This window comes from Sinocyclocheilus grahami, unplaced genomic scaffold (genome assembly GCF_001515645.1).
Source record: "Sinocyclocheilus grahami isolate Dianchi unplaced genomic scaffold, SAMN03320097.WGS_v1.1 scaffold222.1, whole genome shotgun sequence".
NCBI lineage: Eukaryota > Metazoa > Chordata > Actinopteri > Cypriniformes > Cyprinidae > Sinocyclocheilus > Sinocyclocheilus grahami.
Window position 1 is genome coordinate 1732431 of NW_015505401.1, and position 18390 is coordinate 1750820.

The following is an 18390-nucleotide window of genomic DNA, read 5'->3' on the forward strand; positions in this document are numbered from 1 at the left end:
TATATATATATATATATATATATATATATATATATATATATATATATTTGCTCGCATATCTCCAACAACTGAGGTTGTTGTTTTTTTTCTTAGCAAGGTGGCGCAAATGAAAAATAAGGGACGATTGTGATTCTTAATAAGAAAATAAGGGACAGAATAAGGGACGCTCAAAATATTTGTACTGTACCATAATGTATGTCTGCCTGCAGTTCAAAAGTTCTCAAAAATAATCACATTTGTTTTGCTTAACCTATTTATGTACATTTATTCTAAAAAAATAATTTTAATGTCATACAAAAAAAAAAGAAAAGTCATCAGCCTGAGTAAATTGTACCATTAAAGAATTATGACTGCACAAGTAGTGTAGGCCTACTAATTTATGAGGTGAAAATACTGTGAAATTACATACAATTTGAAATTTGAAAGAAATTTAAAAGCATAACAACTGAAGGTCTATGAAACGTCAGTCAATAAAGCATTTTTTTTAAACAATGACACTTACATTTTTTAACTAAAATATTATTGAAACCATATAGGCTAGCCTATGAATGAATGAAAATGCATATTTTTCAATTAAAGAAAACTTAGAGAGTGCGGCCTACTTCTGGTGCTTGGATTTGTACTTCAATAATATACTGAGGTCCAAGTTTAAGAATGCACTAGAAGCTACATTTTTAAAAATGTATTTCTCTCTCTCTATTTAGCAGCATTAACTTACAATAGTGAAAGACGTCTTTCCTCAGGTAGATTGAATGTTTTCCTGCCTTGCTGGATGTTGGGCTCATGATCAATAAGTTGCATTCGCCCAAACTGATTTGCCAAAATCAAAATGCAGACGGTGAAGGAATTGGCGTTAGTGCGAGTCCCGTTTGCTGTGAAGCGGGAGCAGCCGGCAGAGGATTCCGCTTGGTCTTAAAGCCTTCCTTGAGTGGCTACGTTCACAAATAAAACAATTTGCGCACAAAGAATGATTAATTATCAATTGAGAATTTGTTATTCATATGGTCTGGTGATCATATGGCGTGCCTGTGAATACGGGACAAATTGCGTCAGCTTTCACACGGGACGCTTTGATGCCTTAAATACGGGCATCCATATTTAAACCCCAGTGGTATGACAAGACTGGCCCACCGGGAATTCTCCCGATGCTCCCGATTAGCCAATCCGGGCCTGGCTTGAACTATTTTCTAATTTTAAATTAGTTTTAAAACTAAAAGATATGAATTAATATCATTCATATATGGTGGCTGGCAGAATGCCGCTTTATCTTCACCTGGAGCCAATTCAAGAAAACTTTCCTTCAAGTTTTTATGAATGACGACTATGAGGCAGAAGCTGCTAAACAGTTTTTGGAGAGGAAGCAAGGCCCTAAAGAGTCTATTCGCGATTTCACCTACCATTACCGAGCCCTATGTCTACGGTGGAAGAAAGAGATGACAGAGAAGGACATTGTCCAGCCCATTTTAAGAAACTGCAACCCACGCCTCACCAGTCTCTTGAGGGGAACTGTCAAGAAATTTGGTGAGTTGGTAAGGATTGGAACTCAAATCGAAAGAGATCTGGAAGAAGCCAAGAAATACTGGAGTCAGGCCAACGCAGATATACAGAAACGAAAAGCCCAAACTGACAGAGACATTAACACCAAGACAAACCCCTCAACCACACGTATCATTAAGCCTGTTCATACCCCTGCTCAGAACAATTTGAAGATGGTGACCCTACCGTTGGTGATCCGTGGAAGATATTTCCAGGCTATGATTGACACAGGGAGTTCACTGACTCTAATGCAAGAATCTTGTTGGAATCAGTTGAAGCACAGGGAACAGTTGGAGTCTAGTCGTAGGCAGACTTTCCAGCAGGCCAATGGACAAGTTTAGTCGTAGGCAGACTTTCCAGCAGGCCAATGGACAAGTTTTAAGTGCCTTAGGATTGTGGAGATGTGACTGTGAGTTACAGCAGAGGACGTTTACACTGACCTTATATATAATACGGGATGTTGATCTTACTGTTTCCTTATGGTGTCTGGAATTTGTTTGGATTTCATAAGGCTCAGTATATGGGTCAAAGATGAAAAAGGGTTTAAGCATAAAAACAATACTGCTTTAAAAAATTTAATGCAAAGTTTAATGTAATTGTATTTTTGTTTTTCTGAGCAAAAAATGTACAGAAGTCACCCACTAAAATGTCATTCAGTGTAACAATCTTGTCAGGCATATTTACAACAAAAATCTATTTATGACATATTTTAAAAAAACTATTATTTTCACCCCAAATACTAATTAGTTGTTATTTTACATTTTTTTAATTTGCTACTATTACTGACATTTGTCAGTAAGAATTTTTTACTAATTTAAAACCCAATAAAATGTAATATGCTCACTTATTCTTTTATGCATTTTAATATGTATAGAATATGTATATGAATTTTTACATAACTATAAGTGTTACACTGAATGACAATGGAACATTATTTCAACCAAATTTAGACATTTTATTCTTCAAAAACTTATTTGAAACCTTAAATGTAGACACTTTACTTGCATTTAATGTGCTTTCTATGGACATAAAATCACTTTTGTAAATTTCTTTTGATGCGGACATCTTAACGTCTTTGACCAATATTCTGTCTGCCACAAATGGATTCCAAGAAGAAGCATTTTCATTCATCCCTGCCCGCTCTACCAATGCTTTATTGTCCTTCTATTTAGCCTTACCCATACCAGAAGAGTCATCTGAGACCCACTCACTTATCCATCAGTTAGTCACCAATGCAGACACATCTCTGGAACTAAAGTCACGACTTGAGCAGCTCATGAAGGCCATAGGCCACACCAATGTAGTCAAACATCGCATCATAACCACTAATGAAGTACCCATTCGCTGGAAAGCCTATCGATTATCTCCTGAGAAACAACTTTTTATCGATCAAGAGATAAAGATGATGCTTGATAAGAAAATAATTCGGCCCTCAACATCTCCCTGGGCTGCTCCAATTGTCCTTGTGCCCAAAAAAGGAGGAGGACAAAGATTCTGTGTTGACTTTAGAGGACTGAACTCAAAGACCCTCCTAGATGCATATCTTATGCTGCAAATACAGGATATCCTCAAGTCTCTTCATGGAGCTGCAATTTACAGTACCCTAGATCTAAAAAGCAGGTTGAAATGGAACCTGAAAGCATTCCCAAGACCACTTTCATTACATCATCAGGTTTGTTTGAATTTCTTCATTTACCTTTCGGGTTCAAAAATGCTGCTGCTTTGTTTCAACGACTGATGGAATTAATGCTGAAGGATGTAAAGGGAAAGAGTTGTTTCGTGTACATCGATGACATTGTGGTATATTCTAAGATGGAAGAAGAACATTTAACCCACTTGCAGGCAATATTTCACTGTCTCTTCAAAGCAGGGCTTACTTTTAACCTCCAGAAGTGCAATCTCATCCAAAAGTCTTTGACATTCTTGGGACATATGGGTATCCAAGGACGGAATTCAAACTGACCCTGCAAAGGTAGAAGCCGTTACTCAATTTAACATTTAACATTTAACATTTAATCATTTAGCAGACGCTTTTATCCAAAGCGACCTACAAATGAGAACAATAGAAGCAATCAGACCAACGAGAGAATAACAACAGTATACAAGTGCCATGACAAGTCTCAGTTAGTCTAGCACAGTACACGTAGCTAGGTTTTTTTTTTTAAATAATAGAATGGAATAGAACAGAACAGAACAGAATAGAATAGGTAAGTACTAGTATTCGTTGGTCAGATGCTGGCGAAAAAGATGTGTCTTTAGATGTTTTTTGAAAATGGCTAAAGACTTTGTTCGAATTGAGATAGGGAGGTCATTCCACCAGCTGGGCACAGTCCAGGAAAAGGTCAGTGAGAGTGATTTTGTGCCTCTTTGGGATAGCACCACAAGGGCGCATAAATTTGAACTAACGAGTTTAGGTATATTGGTGCAGCGCCAGTGGTTGTCTAGTAGGCAAGCATCAGTACCTTGAATTTGATGCGAGCGGCTACTGGTAGCCAGTGTAACCTGATGAGGAGAGGAGTAACGTGAGCTTTTTTTGGCTCATTGAAGACCACTCTTGCTGCTGCATTCTGGATCAGGGCCCGGCAAGACAGCATTACAATAGTCCAGTCTGGAGAGAGCAAGAGCTTGAACAAGAAGTTGTGCGGCTTGCTCTGACAGGATGGGTCTAATTTTCCTAATGTTGTATAAGGCAAATCTGCAGGACCGGGCAGTTGTAGCAATATGGTCTGTGAAGCTTAACTGATCATCGATCACAACTCCTAGGTTTCTGGCTGTCCTGGAAGGAGTTATGGTTGACGAACCCAGCTGTATAGAGCAGTTGTGATGTAATGATGGGTTTGCTGGAACCACAAGCAGTTCTGTCTTAGTAAGGTTGATCTGAAGGTGATGGTCCTTCATCCAGCTAGAAATGTCTCTCAGACAGGCTGCAATGCGAGCAGCTATCGTTGGATCATTTGGTTGGAATGGAATTTCCTATCACTCAATGTCTGAAGGAGGTACAATGGTTCCTACGTCTTGCAGGATGCTACCAAAGGTTTATTCCAAAATTGTCTTATAAAGCAGCACCATTGCATGCTTTAAAAAGGAAAGGAGCAACTTGGATTTGGACTGAAGAATGTCAAAAATCATCTGAATTGATCAAACAAGAATTAACCAATGCACCTATCTTGATTGCCCCTGATTTGACAAGGCCTTTCAAAGTTCAGACCGATGCAAGCGATGTGGGTTTAGGAGCCGTTCTGACACAAGAGATAGAAGGAGTAGAACATGTCATAGCTAGGGGTGTGCGATATTGAAAAAAAATAATATCTCAATATTTTTTGGGATATTTGTGATAACGATAATTAGACGATATTCTGCCGAGTGTGTTATTGTGCTGATATCTGACTACCATGGACAGCTGCAGTTTTTGATATTCTTCATTCTGTGTGGTCAGTTCACATCAGTGAACAGAAATTAATATTTTCATGTTTAAATTGATCTTTTACTTTTTATGGGCATTTTTACCTTTAATAAAGTAATTTTTTTCTAAAAGTGTTCATCTTTTGAGTCAAATTGTTACATTTAATCAGTCAATTAGAATAATAAGACATTTAGGCTGTTACCAAACAAATGAAACCAGTATCAACAAAATTAATATTTGCAGAAGTTGCATCTGAAGTGGCATTTAGATGTATTTACACACTATTTAATTCAGCTTAGAGGGACATGGAGTGCTTTAACCAGCAGTTACAAATGCATAGTGTTTTGATATTTTAAACATAAAACATTGAATACTGATGTTTGAAATTATTTTAAAAATGAAAAGATACTTTAAATGTGAAATTAAAATCGCCAGTAGGTGGCAGCAAGTCACTGTTAACAAGTGAGTCATTGCGATTGAACTGAATCATTTAAATGGTTGATTCATTCAGGAAAGAAACACCGTCATTGCTCGGAGACGCAAAACTGGTCTGTGGTGGCTGTTTTGAATTATTTTCAGTTGGCGAAATAGAGAAAAAAAACAGGCAATATGGTGTCTAAAATGTAAGTCTCTTAATATTAACTTATTGTTTATTGAACTGTTGTATATAATCAGTATCACATTTGTAATCATGCTTATTTTTGAAGAAAAAAACATCACTCTTCGAGTGATTTTAACTATATAAAATGATATAATCATGTACATTTTCTGCCCCCATATCTTGAATTTTGTGATCTTTCTTAATGCATTTTAATAGACTGAATCATGCAGTGAAAAAACACTCTCTAAATGCGCACGGGCACTGACATGAATTCATCACGTAATTTATGAGTGCACTCCGTAGGTGTTTTGTTTGGTTTTTGCAAAATACTTTACAATGTCAAATTGCACATCGTTTAAACAACAATTACGATATTATCGCAGACAATATATATCGCACATTCTTAGTCATAGCATATGCTTCACGCCTGCTGCCAGGGGCTGAAAGGTCATATTAAGTTTCAGAAAAGGAGTGCTGTGCCGACATATGAGCTTTAGGGAAATGGAGACCCTATTTAGAAGACAGACCATTTGAAGTGATAACTGATCATGTGGCTCTCACGTGGGTGTTTAATCACCCAAAGCCATCTTCCAGACTGACCCGATGGACCATTCGACTGCAAGAATTTGATTTCAGTGTCAAGTATCGCAAAGGTCAGTGCAACATCGTGCCAGACACTCTTTTGCGCAGTCTCTTATGGCGCTTTTCCGCTGCGTGGTACGACTCGGCTCGGTACGGCTCAGTACGGTAGGGCATGGCTCGGTTCGGCTTGGTTTGCGATTCCACTGCAGTTTAGTATCGCTTTAGAATGGGCGGGATTATTCACATGTCGTTATAGTTGCGCCATCTCTACTGCCGCGACTCCTAAAAAACTTTTTCATTCCGCGTCGCCCCATCAAGCTCTCGCTGGATCCGCTCCTATGCTATCAACGAGAGGAACGTCTGTTCTTCTGCAACAGGGGGAACAGCCACTTTTTGGTTGTTTAAAAAAAGGTGCGCTCGTTCAAAACAGTTGCGTTCGATCCTTCGCTGGCTGTGCTGATTTAAATCTAGTCTGTTTGTGTCTCATGTCGCAAGTTCAGTGACGCAGGTAGTGACGATTTTCTCCGGCCAATCAGTGATCAGCAGAGTTTACACGTCATGTTTTGGTAATGGTACGGTACGCTTGGAACCCCAACCGAGGTGGTACTAAAAAAGTACCAGGTACCAGGTACTGTACCCAGTGGAAAACCCCCAAAAAGTGAACCGTACCGAGCCGTACCATGCAGTGGAAAAGCGCCATTAGAGACTGCTTCGCTCCCTCAGATAGCCCATATCAAATGACAAGACTCAGTCACCTCTTTTTCCAGTTTTCCGATTGAATGGTCTGACATTGCTAGAGCACAACAGGACGACCCAGAAGTCCAGGAACTCACCATTAAAGCCAGGTCACTCACAGATCCCAATTCAACACGTATCCATTACTTGTTAATGAATGGCTTTATTTTCCATAGCATGCCTGATGGACAGAAAGGACCCAAATTACAGCTAGTCATTCCTGCTTGCCTACAAAAAGACTTCCTCGCACATGCACATGACAACCCATTAAGTGGGCACCTTGGTAGGCTCAAGACTCTACTGAGGTTAGTAGATACAGGTGCATCTCAATAAATTAGAATGTCGTGGAAAAGTTCATTTATTTCAGTAATTCAACTCAAATTGTGAAACTCGTGTATTAAATAAATTCAATGCACACAGACTGAAGTAGTTTAAGTCTTTGGTTCTTTTAATTGTGATGATTTTGGCTCACATTTAACAAAAACCCACCAATTCACTATCTCAACAAATTAGAATGTGGTGACATGCCAATCAGCTAATCAACTCAAAACACCTGCAAAGGTTTCCTGAGCCTTCAAAATGGTCTCTCAGTTTGGTTCACTAGGCTACACAATCATGGGGAAGACTGCTGATCTGACAGTTGTCCAGAAGACAATCATTGACACCCTTCACAAGGAGGGTAAACCACAAACATTCATTGCCAAAGAAGCTGGCTGTTAACAGAGTGCTGTATCCAAGCATGTTAACAGAAAGTTGAGTGGAAGGAAAAGTGTGGAAGAAAAAGATGCACAATCAACCGAGAGAACCTGCAGCCTCATGAGGATTGTCAAGCAAAATCGATTCAAGAATTTGAGTAAACTTCACAAGGAATGGACTGAGGCTGGGGTCAAGGCATCAAGAGTCACCACACACAGACGTGTCAAGGAATGTGGCTACAGTTGTCGTATTCCTCTTGTTAAGCCACTCCTGAACCACAGACAACGTCAGAGGCGTCTTACCTGGGCTAAGGAGAAGAAGAACTGGACTGTTGCCCAAGTCCTCTTTTCAGATGAAACCAAGGTCCTAGAGTCTGGAGGAACGGTGGAGAAGCTCATAGCCCGCCGAATTGAGGCAATAATTAAAGCAAAATGAGCCCCTACCAAGTATTGAGTACATGTACAGTAAATGAACATACTTTCCAGAAGGCCAACAATTCACTAAAAAAATTATGTTTTATGAAGTATTCTAATGTTGAGATAGTGAATTGGTGGGTTTTTGTTAAATGTGAGCCAAAATCATCACAATTAAAAGAACCAAAGACTTAAACTACTTCAGTCTGTGTGCATTGAATTTATTTAATACACAAGTTTCACAATTTGAGTTGAATTACTGAAATAAATGTACTTTTCCATGACATTCTAATTTATTGAGATGCACCTGTATTTGTTATTGGCCCACACTGCGCTCTGACATCTGGAAGTATTGCAAAGAATGTCAGGTCTGTCAACAACACAAACCTTCAATGTTCAAATTAGCCAGCCATATGCAGTCAACCCCAGTGGTAGAACCAGGACATATGCTAGGGATCGACCTCATGGGATTATTGCCTAATAGTTCTAAATTAAATGAGCACCTCCTTGTTGTCGTAGACTATTGTTCAAAATAGGTGCTGCGTATGGCTAAAGCACCTCAAATTGCTCGCATTTTGATAGAGGAGATCTTTACTAGGTGGCGAACTCCAATGTATTTGGTGTCTGATCGAGGAACTCAATTTACTTCCCAGCTACTCAGTCTAGTGTGCAAGCAATGGCGTGTCATCCAGAAGTTGACTACTACAGCACATCCCCAGACTAACCTCACGGAAAGGGTCAACCGTACTCTTAAGACCATGATCTCGTCCTACATTCAAGACCACCATCGGCACTGGGACAGATGTTTGGCAGAGTTTCGTTTTGCCATAAACACAGCTTGGCAGGTAAGCATGGGATTTACTCCAGCTAAAGTCACACTAGTTAGGAAATTGAAAGGACCTCTAGAAAGAGCCATACATAGACCTCATGACCCAGACAGTCCAGCGTACCCAGTGTTAGAAAGACAGAAAGAGCTGATAAGAACTGTCCAAAGAAACATGGAACAAGCTCAGACAAAGCAAAGACAGTACTATGACCTCCGGAGAAGGCCTGCTCATTACAAAGTTGGGGATTTGGTTTGGGTTCGCACTCATCCTTTGTCACGTGCTAGCGATGGATTCACATGACGTGGAAAGGTCCTGCTAGGATTGTCAAATGTCTTGGCCCTGTTAATTGTTCTCTGTCATTTATAGATGATCCGGATCATGTTGATACCTTTCATGTACAAAATTTGAAGCCTTTCTATGGGACTGTTGATAATGTTTCCAAATGAGGGGGGAGATATGTAACAGTCACATCTTGTTACATGGTTTAATGTATTTCATTTTAGTGCTTTGTTCATCCTGACCACTAGGGGACACCAATAGCATATCCCCATTTTGAATAAAAGAGGAAGTAGTAGAATGAGAGGCAGATTCAGTTTGTGTCACCTCATGGCATCTGCTGTTTCTCTAGAGGGTCCTGGTTTGAGAAACATTTGTTTTGCTGTTCAAACATGAGTTTGTTGCTTTATTTTTCATCTTTTGTTATTGTGTAGAATTTGAGAGGGTTATTGTTTGGGGAAAGTCGCTTATTCAAATGTTTTGTGGGTTGTGTGTGTTTGGTGAGTTTGACAATTAATGAGTTGTTTTGTAAGTAGAGGATTTTGTTTAACCTGCAAACTTATGCTACCGTGTGGAGTGCAGAACTTTGGAGTTTGGGTGCATTATTGCAACTGCCCAATGACTTTTTTCAAAGGACTACTGGCCTACCCCAACAACGACATCTATTTAATTTGGTCATTTCATCATTTCATCAATCTACCCTTCAATAGATAAGACTTTATAACATTGGCTGTTCTCTTTTACCAAATGGTTTCTTCTCTCAACATCTTTGGTGGACATTTCCTACTTATAAAACCACACTTTTATTTTGGACATTGACCATATCTATAGTGAACATTTTATGTGACAGGATTTTGTGTGTTTTGTATTTGTGTAGAGACTCAATATAAATGCTGGCAAAAGATTTCTGATGCTATTTCTTTCTTGTGTATTTTGACCTGACTCTTAATACTATCCAATAGGTTATTGCAAGACTGATTCCCCCTCATCTTCTTATAACAATACCGGTTTAAATAGCTGGAACGTTTATAACTGTAACTCTATAGCACTATATAATCTCTTCTCAAGTACCAACAGTGCCTTGAATTTTGTGATTCATACACACTTTAAATCTTTTGGCCAGCTGCAGGAGAAAAAAAACATATCCATCCCAACAGAACAAAGAACCATCCAGCCACATTTTTATATTATTACAACATTACAAAGCAATTTATTTTGCATATTCCTTGTGTTATCCAAATATGGGTCATCCTGAGATAAAACTGCTGAGGGACCGGGATGTCCTGTGATAAGCACTCAATCTATCGCAAACAAAAGGAGGAACTGCTTGCATGCACTGCTCTGTCCTACTTCCATATCTTAATGTTGAGGGCCAAAGCCTGTTGCCTAAAGCCAGGTAAACTTCTTATGATAATGAATGTATTACTGAACCAGCCTCGGGGTGATCATTAATTTACCTGTCAAAATTGCATTTTTTGCTCTTTGAAAGAAAATGCTATTGTTGCAGTTCTCACCAGACTTCCCCCTAAAAGTAGAGGTCGACAGATAATGGATTTTGCCGATACCGATAGCTAGGTTGGACCACACTGGCCGATACCGATTAATTAACCGATAGTTTTTAAAATGGATACTGAACAAAAACTAAAATAATGCTTTATTAAAAAAACAGTACTGATCCATACTAGTAGTAGTAGTAATAATAATAAAAATGTTCAAATTAACACTCTCTAACAAGGAACAATACTTTCATTACACAGCTTTCATTAATCTTAATGTTACAAATGGACTCTTATTTTAAAGTGTTACCATTTCATTTCAACAGTCATGCTTAAAGATGCACATCTTTAAATATATACACAAAGGCCATAGCATTAAAATTATATACATATGGATATTGTATGTTTACTCTCACGCTTTAACTTCTTCTATTCTTGAACACTTGATGATTATCTAATCAAAATAAAAGCACAGCGCTGAGTCTAGGAGAACTCACTGGTATCACACACACTCCGGATGCGTCGCGTTCAATTCGAGCAGTGGTCTAAAACAGTTTATTTAATCACCAAACGGACACAAGTTTACTTCACGAATGAACGAACAATGAGGCATAGATGAAAGATAAAGCGAGATCTATATTATAGCTCTATAAATGAAGCATTAACAACAATTCGGGACAAATATAATGTAATTTAATGGAAAACTATGTGAATGGCCCTCTGTGGCGTGGCAGGATTTTCTGTCGGCTGCATTTAAATCCGCGTCTGAAGTTTCCCGCTCTGTTCAGCGTGCAGTATCACGCGTCTAAACAAATAGCACGTGCTGTCAGTGATTTCAACCACTAGAGGCCGCTCTCGTACTGTATAATGACAGCAGACCCTTCTCAGCCATTCCAGCAACGGACGCAACCCGGAAAACTATCGGCATGGATTATTGCCGATAACTGATAGTTCCAGCAAAAAACTATCGGTGCCGATTAATCGGCAAAACCGATACATCGGTCGACCTCTACCTAAAAGTAATGCACATGATTACACATTTATATTTTACTTTCCGCAGGATCTCACGCACCCCAGTGGCATCCTGTGAAAAGGCTCCCCTTATTTCCCACTGAGGGGGAAGTATACTGTAAACAGCCTCGAGATGTGGCAGACACTCATGTAAGGAAACAAACATGCACATATTGAGGTTCTTTAGAATTAGGGGCTGGTTTTCTAACTACTTAAAATGATGTGCAATTTATTCATTTTAATCAGTCACAGGGGAGAAAAAGTGCTGTCTTTGGATGTTGTCATTAAAATGACTGTAGTCCACAAGCTACTAAAATATGATAGAACTTTGTAGAAAACACAATAATCTTTCAAATTTGCATCAACTAAGTGAGACTATTGCATCCATAAATTTATGTACAGTCAGAAATTGGACACCAATACCACACCGAAACAACTGCAACTTCTGTTTATCATGCATTACCATTGAAGTGACTTTTGGCCCGCAGGTAGCTCACACTTAGCCTCAGTATGGTGAGCTTGTCCAGCTTGGATATAACTTCCTGCGGGAAAGGAAGCTGGCTGGCCAACCTGTCCAACTCTCCATTCAGCCGGTCTCGATGTCGTTTGGAAGGATTTGATTTGACACATTCAGGAGGAGACTGCTGCACACTAAAAAAGGAGAATATATTCAGTTTTAATATAATTTTCAGAATATGACATGAAAGCCAACCTGTCAGTTTCAAATTTTAGAACGTTTTCCATTTCCCAGAAGTGTGTTTATATTAAGAAGAGATATTTTTATCATTCACTTATAGTGAGTACTGTCAAACAACCACCTAAAAACGACACCTACAACTGATAGGAAAGTTAGTATTGAGTCTTGGGAAGGAAATATGACCTTCAGAGGTGTAGCAACAGCTTGTAAACTCAGACCCATATCATATCAGCTAGCGAGTTCCTAATGAGTGACAGTTTTGTTAATGCTTAATTTGCAACTTTGTTACTTGATTTGGTAGGTTAGGTTTTTATTTGACATAACACAGTCAAGGATTCAGACCAGTGGTGGGCAACCTCTGACCCTCAACAACCACTTTCCTGCAGAGTTTAGCTCCAATCCTGATCAAACTCACCTGTCTGTAACTTTATAGTGATCCTGAAGAACTCAATTAACTTATTAAGGTGTATTTGATTAGGGTTGGAGCTCAAATTTGCAGGAAAGTGGATCTCAAGGGCCAGAGTTGCCCAACCCTGCTGAAAATCTGCCCAACCCTGTTCACCCCATATCGGAATTCCCGTAATTACGAGATTCCAAATTGTAAAAAGCATTCACGTCCTCATAGAACTCGTAATTACAACTTGTGAACTGGGAGTTTTCTGAGAGCTACAACTAGTGATGGGAAGTTCGGATCATTTTGCTGACTCAGATCTTTGAGTCTCATTCAGCAAAATGAACGAATCTTTTTTCGAGTCATTTCGTTCATTTTAGCAAAGTGTAATTAAAATGTTACATGTTACTTCCCTAACACATCTACTACTTACGCAAACATTGATCACACTACAAAAACTAATGCTATAAGAAACAGAAAATATTAATTCATTGTTTAACTGGATATTTAGTCTATGTTAGCTCACCTCACCTTATCTGACAAGACTTTGTGACAGCCCCATAAGCTAAACCAATGCAGTCTGAGCCGGAAAGAGAATTGATTAGTTAATTTTTTGAGTCTTTAGAGTCGTTCGTTCTTTTGTCACGTGACGTGACCGCAACCTTCCCAATCCTTACAAACGGGTGCATAGTTTTTGTTATTATTATTATTATTTACTCCTACAGTTACGTGATGCGTTTCTGGTCTCAAATTGTATTTCAAATTTATTTCTTACAGTTTATAAATGTGTGAATTTCTGTCATGATGGTTCTTTTCCTGTGGTAATAAAGGTAATAAAAAGTTGGTCATGCTTTAAATTTTGTCCATATGATGGTGAAATCACTTTGATACAGCAGAGATACTTGTTTTTTTGTTTTCGTTTTATTTTTTGCCTTGGTTAAGCTTATGGGTCTGCCTCGTGATGAACGAACGACTCGAAAAACCCGAAGACTCGAAAGATGAACTAATCAATTCTCTTTCCGGCTCAGACTGCATTGGTTAAGCTTATGGGGCTGTCACGTGATGAACGAACGACTCGAAAACCCGAAGACTCGAAACACAGAACCTATAGAATGTTGAGCATTCGCGACTGAACGATCGAATCACTCCCCGAGAAGACTTGTTCTTCCCGAGTCACATTAAAGATTTGTTCAAAATGAACAAATCGTTCAAGAACGACCCATCACTAGCTACGACTTGTACCAAGTGACCGCTATATCACCTGACCACCGCAGGCTCTGTTTAGGCATTGATAATGTGGACATATACTGCGTTCACGCCATATCGTAATTACCGTAATTTCGAGATGACAGCCCGTGACGTAATTTCGAGTTCTACGAGGACGTGAATGCTTTTTACAAGTTGGAATCTCGTAATTACGGGAATTCCAATATGGCGTGAACGCACCTATAGAAAAGCATAATTCCGAGTCTGAGGACGTAAACAGCTCCGAGTAGAACATCACGTGCTGTCATCTCGAAATGATGGTAATTACGACATATCGAAATTCCCGTAATTACAAGATTCCAACTTGTTAAAAGCATTCACATCCTCATAGAACTCGTAATTACAACTTGTGAACTGGGAGTTTTCTGAGAGCTACGACTTGTACCACGTGACCGCTGTACCACCTGACCACCGCAGGCTCTGTTTAGGTGTTGATAGTGTTGCCATAGAAAAGCATAATTCCGAGTCCGAGGACGTGAACAGCTCCAAGTAGAAAGTCACGTGCTGTCACCTCGAAATTACTTTAATTATAGGGGCGTTCACGCCATATCGTAATTACCGTAATTACGAGATACCAACTTGTAAAAAGTGTTCACATCCTCGTAGAACTCATAATTACAACTTGTAAACTGGGAGTTTTCTGAGAGCTACGACTTGTACCACGTGACCGCTGAACCTCATGTGGAACCAGAGAAAAATAGCGGCGCTCTAAAAAATGAGAAAATGGATACATAGATGTACTATAATATAAAAACATATTATGTAAGTGTTCATACTGTTATTATTTTGTTGTAGTTTGATTAGGTTAGCAATAACACATTTATTATCGACCGTCATTAATAATAAACAAGAAACAAACAAATGGTTAGTAATAATTTTTACCTGACACGCTTTCTGTATTGTGCAATATTAAGTTGTAGCATACAAATGTAAAGTTATGTGTTTTACAGCTGCCAGTAACTTTCAAGCGGTCGCAGGTTCATTTTGTCACAGTCCGAGGACGTGAACAGCACCGAGTTGAACGTCACGTGTTGTCATCTCGAAATTACGGTAATTATGACATGGCGTGAATTCAGCATATGATATGGCGTGAACGCAGCAATAGACTGTCGATGCATTCCAAACGGGATATATCGCCCTCCGAAGGGCACTTCGGAGTGAAAACAATCATGGCCGCCATATTGAAGGGTCGTTCCAAACCGAAGTGCTCAAAACTGGCCACTTCAAAGGGCCCTTCGGAATGAAGGATTTTGAAGGGTACAACTGATGGGACACTTCGGGCTCCCATGATCCTTTGCGCAGATTCTTTGCATGATGACGGTGCCTCCGTGTGGGCACTTCAAGGAACAGTTGTTTGGTCCCCTACACCCTTCGAAGCTCTCACTCTGGAGGGTAAACCCTTTGAAGGGATTAGGGCATAGGGATGAGCCCTTCCGAATGGAATGCAGGGTGAATTTATGGCCCATATTTTGGTAAATGCATCACAAAATAAAAGCACCGCACAAATGAATAGAAAATAAAGTTAAACACCTATCAATGACCATCTGTTGAAAATATTTTGACGTTAATACTTAATTCACAACCCTGTTACCCATTGTGGTAAAGTTTTATTTATTTATTTATTTTTATTTATTTGTTTTTGTTATAATCCATCACAAACAGGTTTGGTAAAATATGAATATAAAATAATGTTAAAAACCTATATCTTTATACGAGCTGTAATGTGTAATTTCACCCGTCCGCAAAATGGGAAGATCTGTCTTTTCCACAAATTTTAGCTCATTTGAGCGGAATTAAATTGTTATTTTTATTAGTCAATCATTCTAATATTCCGAATTAGGAAATCATTACATTGCAGCCAAAGATACATTTAGTATGTTTAGATATGTTTAGTTAGTTTGTCACGTGGCAGATGCAAATAACTTACTAATCATTCCAGTGTTGCCAATTTGGGGATTTTGTCGCCAAATTTAGCTACTTTCTCATTGTAGCTGCGACTTTTTTTTATTTTTTTGCGACAAGGAGCTATTTAGCTATATTTAAATAAAACTAGGATTTTTGGGAGATTTTAAATTTTTTATTTGGCCACAGCTTGCCGTAGGCCCGTGACCGCTCACATTTGCTCTCAATCATTCAAATATGCCAATGAGTCTGCGCAGTGAACACACCAGTACGCCACGCCTGCCATGACGCACACCACAATTTCATTATAAGCATCAATCAAGATGCTGGAGAAAAAAATGAACATCTTGTTTTAACCACGGACACAAAAGTTATATCACAATTCATGTCATGTCAACTAGATACTGAAAGAGAGACACAGGGCATCATCATGTGATGTGTGCTGGGATGCAGTATTTTGCACTTACTTTGTAGTTATAGAGTGTGTTAACTGAAATAAGTTTGTATGAATAAAGTTTTTGTTTTTGGAGAATCATAATATCTCTTATCTGCTGTATTTGAGCAGGACAGGGATGCACTTTGGTGACACATAAAACAAACTCCCAACATTGTGTCTTTTGTGTCTTTCCATCATGTTTGATGTGCTTGCAGATCACAAGCATTTCCTAATTTCACTTCAGAATTTTGTGTTATATTTAATCTTTTGTTATATTTTTTATACTGTTATCATTTGTAAAGTATATATATATTTACTTTCCTTTACCTTCACCAAATTTACCTGTATTTACTTTGTTTTCACATTTGGCGACTTTTTGTGAAAAATGGAGACTTTTGAGGGTGGTTCTAGAGATTTTCTGAGGGAGGGGTTTGCAACACTCACTCGTTCACAGAAGTCAAAACACGCTCACGCACAAACACGACTTTTCCCAAAGAGCCTGACTAGACATCGGAGAAAGTGCAGCGATATAACATCATTTCACAAATAAAATTCAATCAAATAGAATAAATATTCAGATAACTATTAATAAAAATTCACTATGCAGTGAGAGTCACTTGTCTGCTTTATATTGTTTGGTCTTAATAAACAGGCTAACTGACAGTACTGTAAACTGAATACATAGGTTTAACTAAGCATCTAAGCATGGCCTAGTAAAACAATGATTTATTACCTTTTCTGGACAGGTTTCCTCCGTTTGCGACTTGCATAATTATTACTGGTGCTCATAATTCCCACAGAAACAGATTCGTGGTTAGTCAGTGGTTTTACGCGGTGCTAGCAGGCTAACCTTAATCTGCCTTGGGTTAGAAGTTAACTTTTTGCTCAAATATAGGCTAAATTTACAAACTAACCATTACCCGGCAATGTAATTTAAATCTGAAGCATTCACCTGCGTTAGTCCACAGTTAAAGACCAGTGGTTGACATGAGAGAGGTATAAACACGTCCCTGTCATGGCTAAGCTAAACTATCAAGCTATCTGTCAAACTAATGTTAGCTACGTTTTGTCTAACTTTCTAAAGCTCAGCTGCCACTCAACCTAACGCACATTTTGCTCTCCAGAATTTTTTTGTAGTCAGCTGTCATACACTAATACTGACATCCTAACACTATAGTCCTGGTTAACTTAGTTTGACAGCGTTGCTCCAACTCAGTCTCTGTGCAGTCAATAAATGACAGACCAATGTTAGGTTATGACAGTCTGACTCTGATCAGAGCCCCTCCCTCACCCACTAACCACCTGCTAACCACCTAAAATTCCTTTTCTGTCCTGAATGCAGTGAACTACTTTGTCTAAATTGCCCAAAACATACAAAACGTATCACTGTAAAGGACAACATATGACTAAACTGTGATAAATGTAATGGTGTAAAATCATGAAGCCTTTAAAATCATAATTCAACATCTCCTTAGTAGTGACTAATTATCAGCGTTAACAGTTTTATTAACAAAAACGAAATGTTTAAGCAAAATTAAATGTCAGTTACAACTAAGTGTAAGTTACAACATGCGGCGATGAGTCTATTGTAGGCTACTTCTTCGACCACTTTGAAAGACTTTTCTGATGAAGAAAGTTAAGCTGAAACTGGATTGATTATAATAAATCATAATTAGCTACATGGGTGTTAACAATACTAATTTGTATTAAAATAGTGTACAATAATTTCATATTTAAACAATAAATGTTTACAAATAGCACATTTTGTCTAGGTTATTATTGCTTATAACATTGCCATTGTTTTTTTACTGCTATGATACTATTAATTATGCATAGTTTGTGAAATGTTATTTGCGGTACATTACACGGGCAATAAAGGTTTCAAGTCATTTATTGTGTTGGTCTACCCTTAGAAAAGCTCTTTATCTCCTAAACTGCAGAATTTAATTATGTTGTAATTTCCATTAAATAAGGAGTCTATATCTGCCACTTCTCTTCTAAGTGAAAATATCTGCAAATATCTAACCATCTCAATTTGGCAAGTCTGACTCTTTTCATTTCCGTTAAAGGCACTTCAGTTAATAAATCCTGTTAAGATTAAAATTGGATTTTGAAGCGGGTG

At 38.5% G+C, this 18390-nt stretch overlaps 1 protein-coding gene across 1 annotated transcript in view; it reads right to left on the bottom strand.

Moving 5' to 3' along the window:
- The window catches only part of LOC107596644 (aryl hydrocarbon receptor-like), a 30630-nt gene extending 13146 nt beyond the window's left edge, over window positions 1-17484 (bottom strand). The window contains exons 1-2 of the mRNA XM_016287423.1: window positions 17002-17484; window positions 12040-12227 (exon numbers count right to left, since the gene is read on the bottom strand). Of these exons, the coding sequence (XP_016142909.1) occupies window positions 12040-12227; window positions 17002-17057 (244 nt within the window). The 5' untranslated portion in view covers window positions 17058-17484. The remainder of the gene's footprint in view (window positions 1-12039; window positions 12228-17001) is intronic.
- Between the last annotated feature and the right edge of the window lie 906 nt (window positions 17485-18390).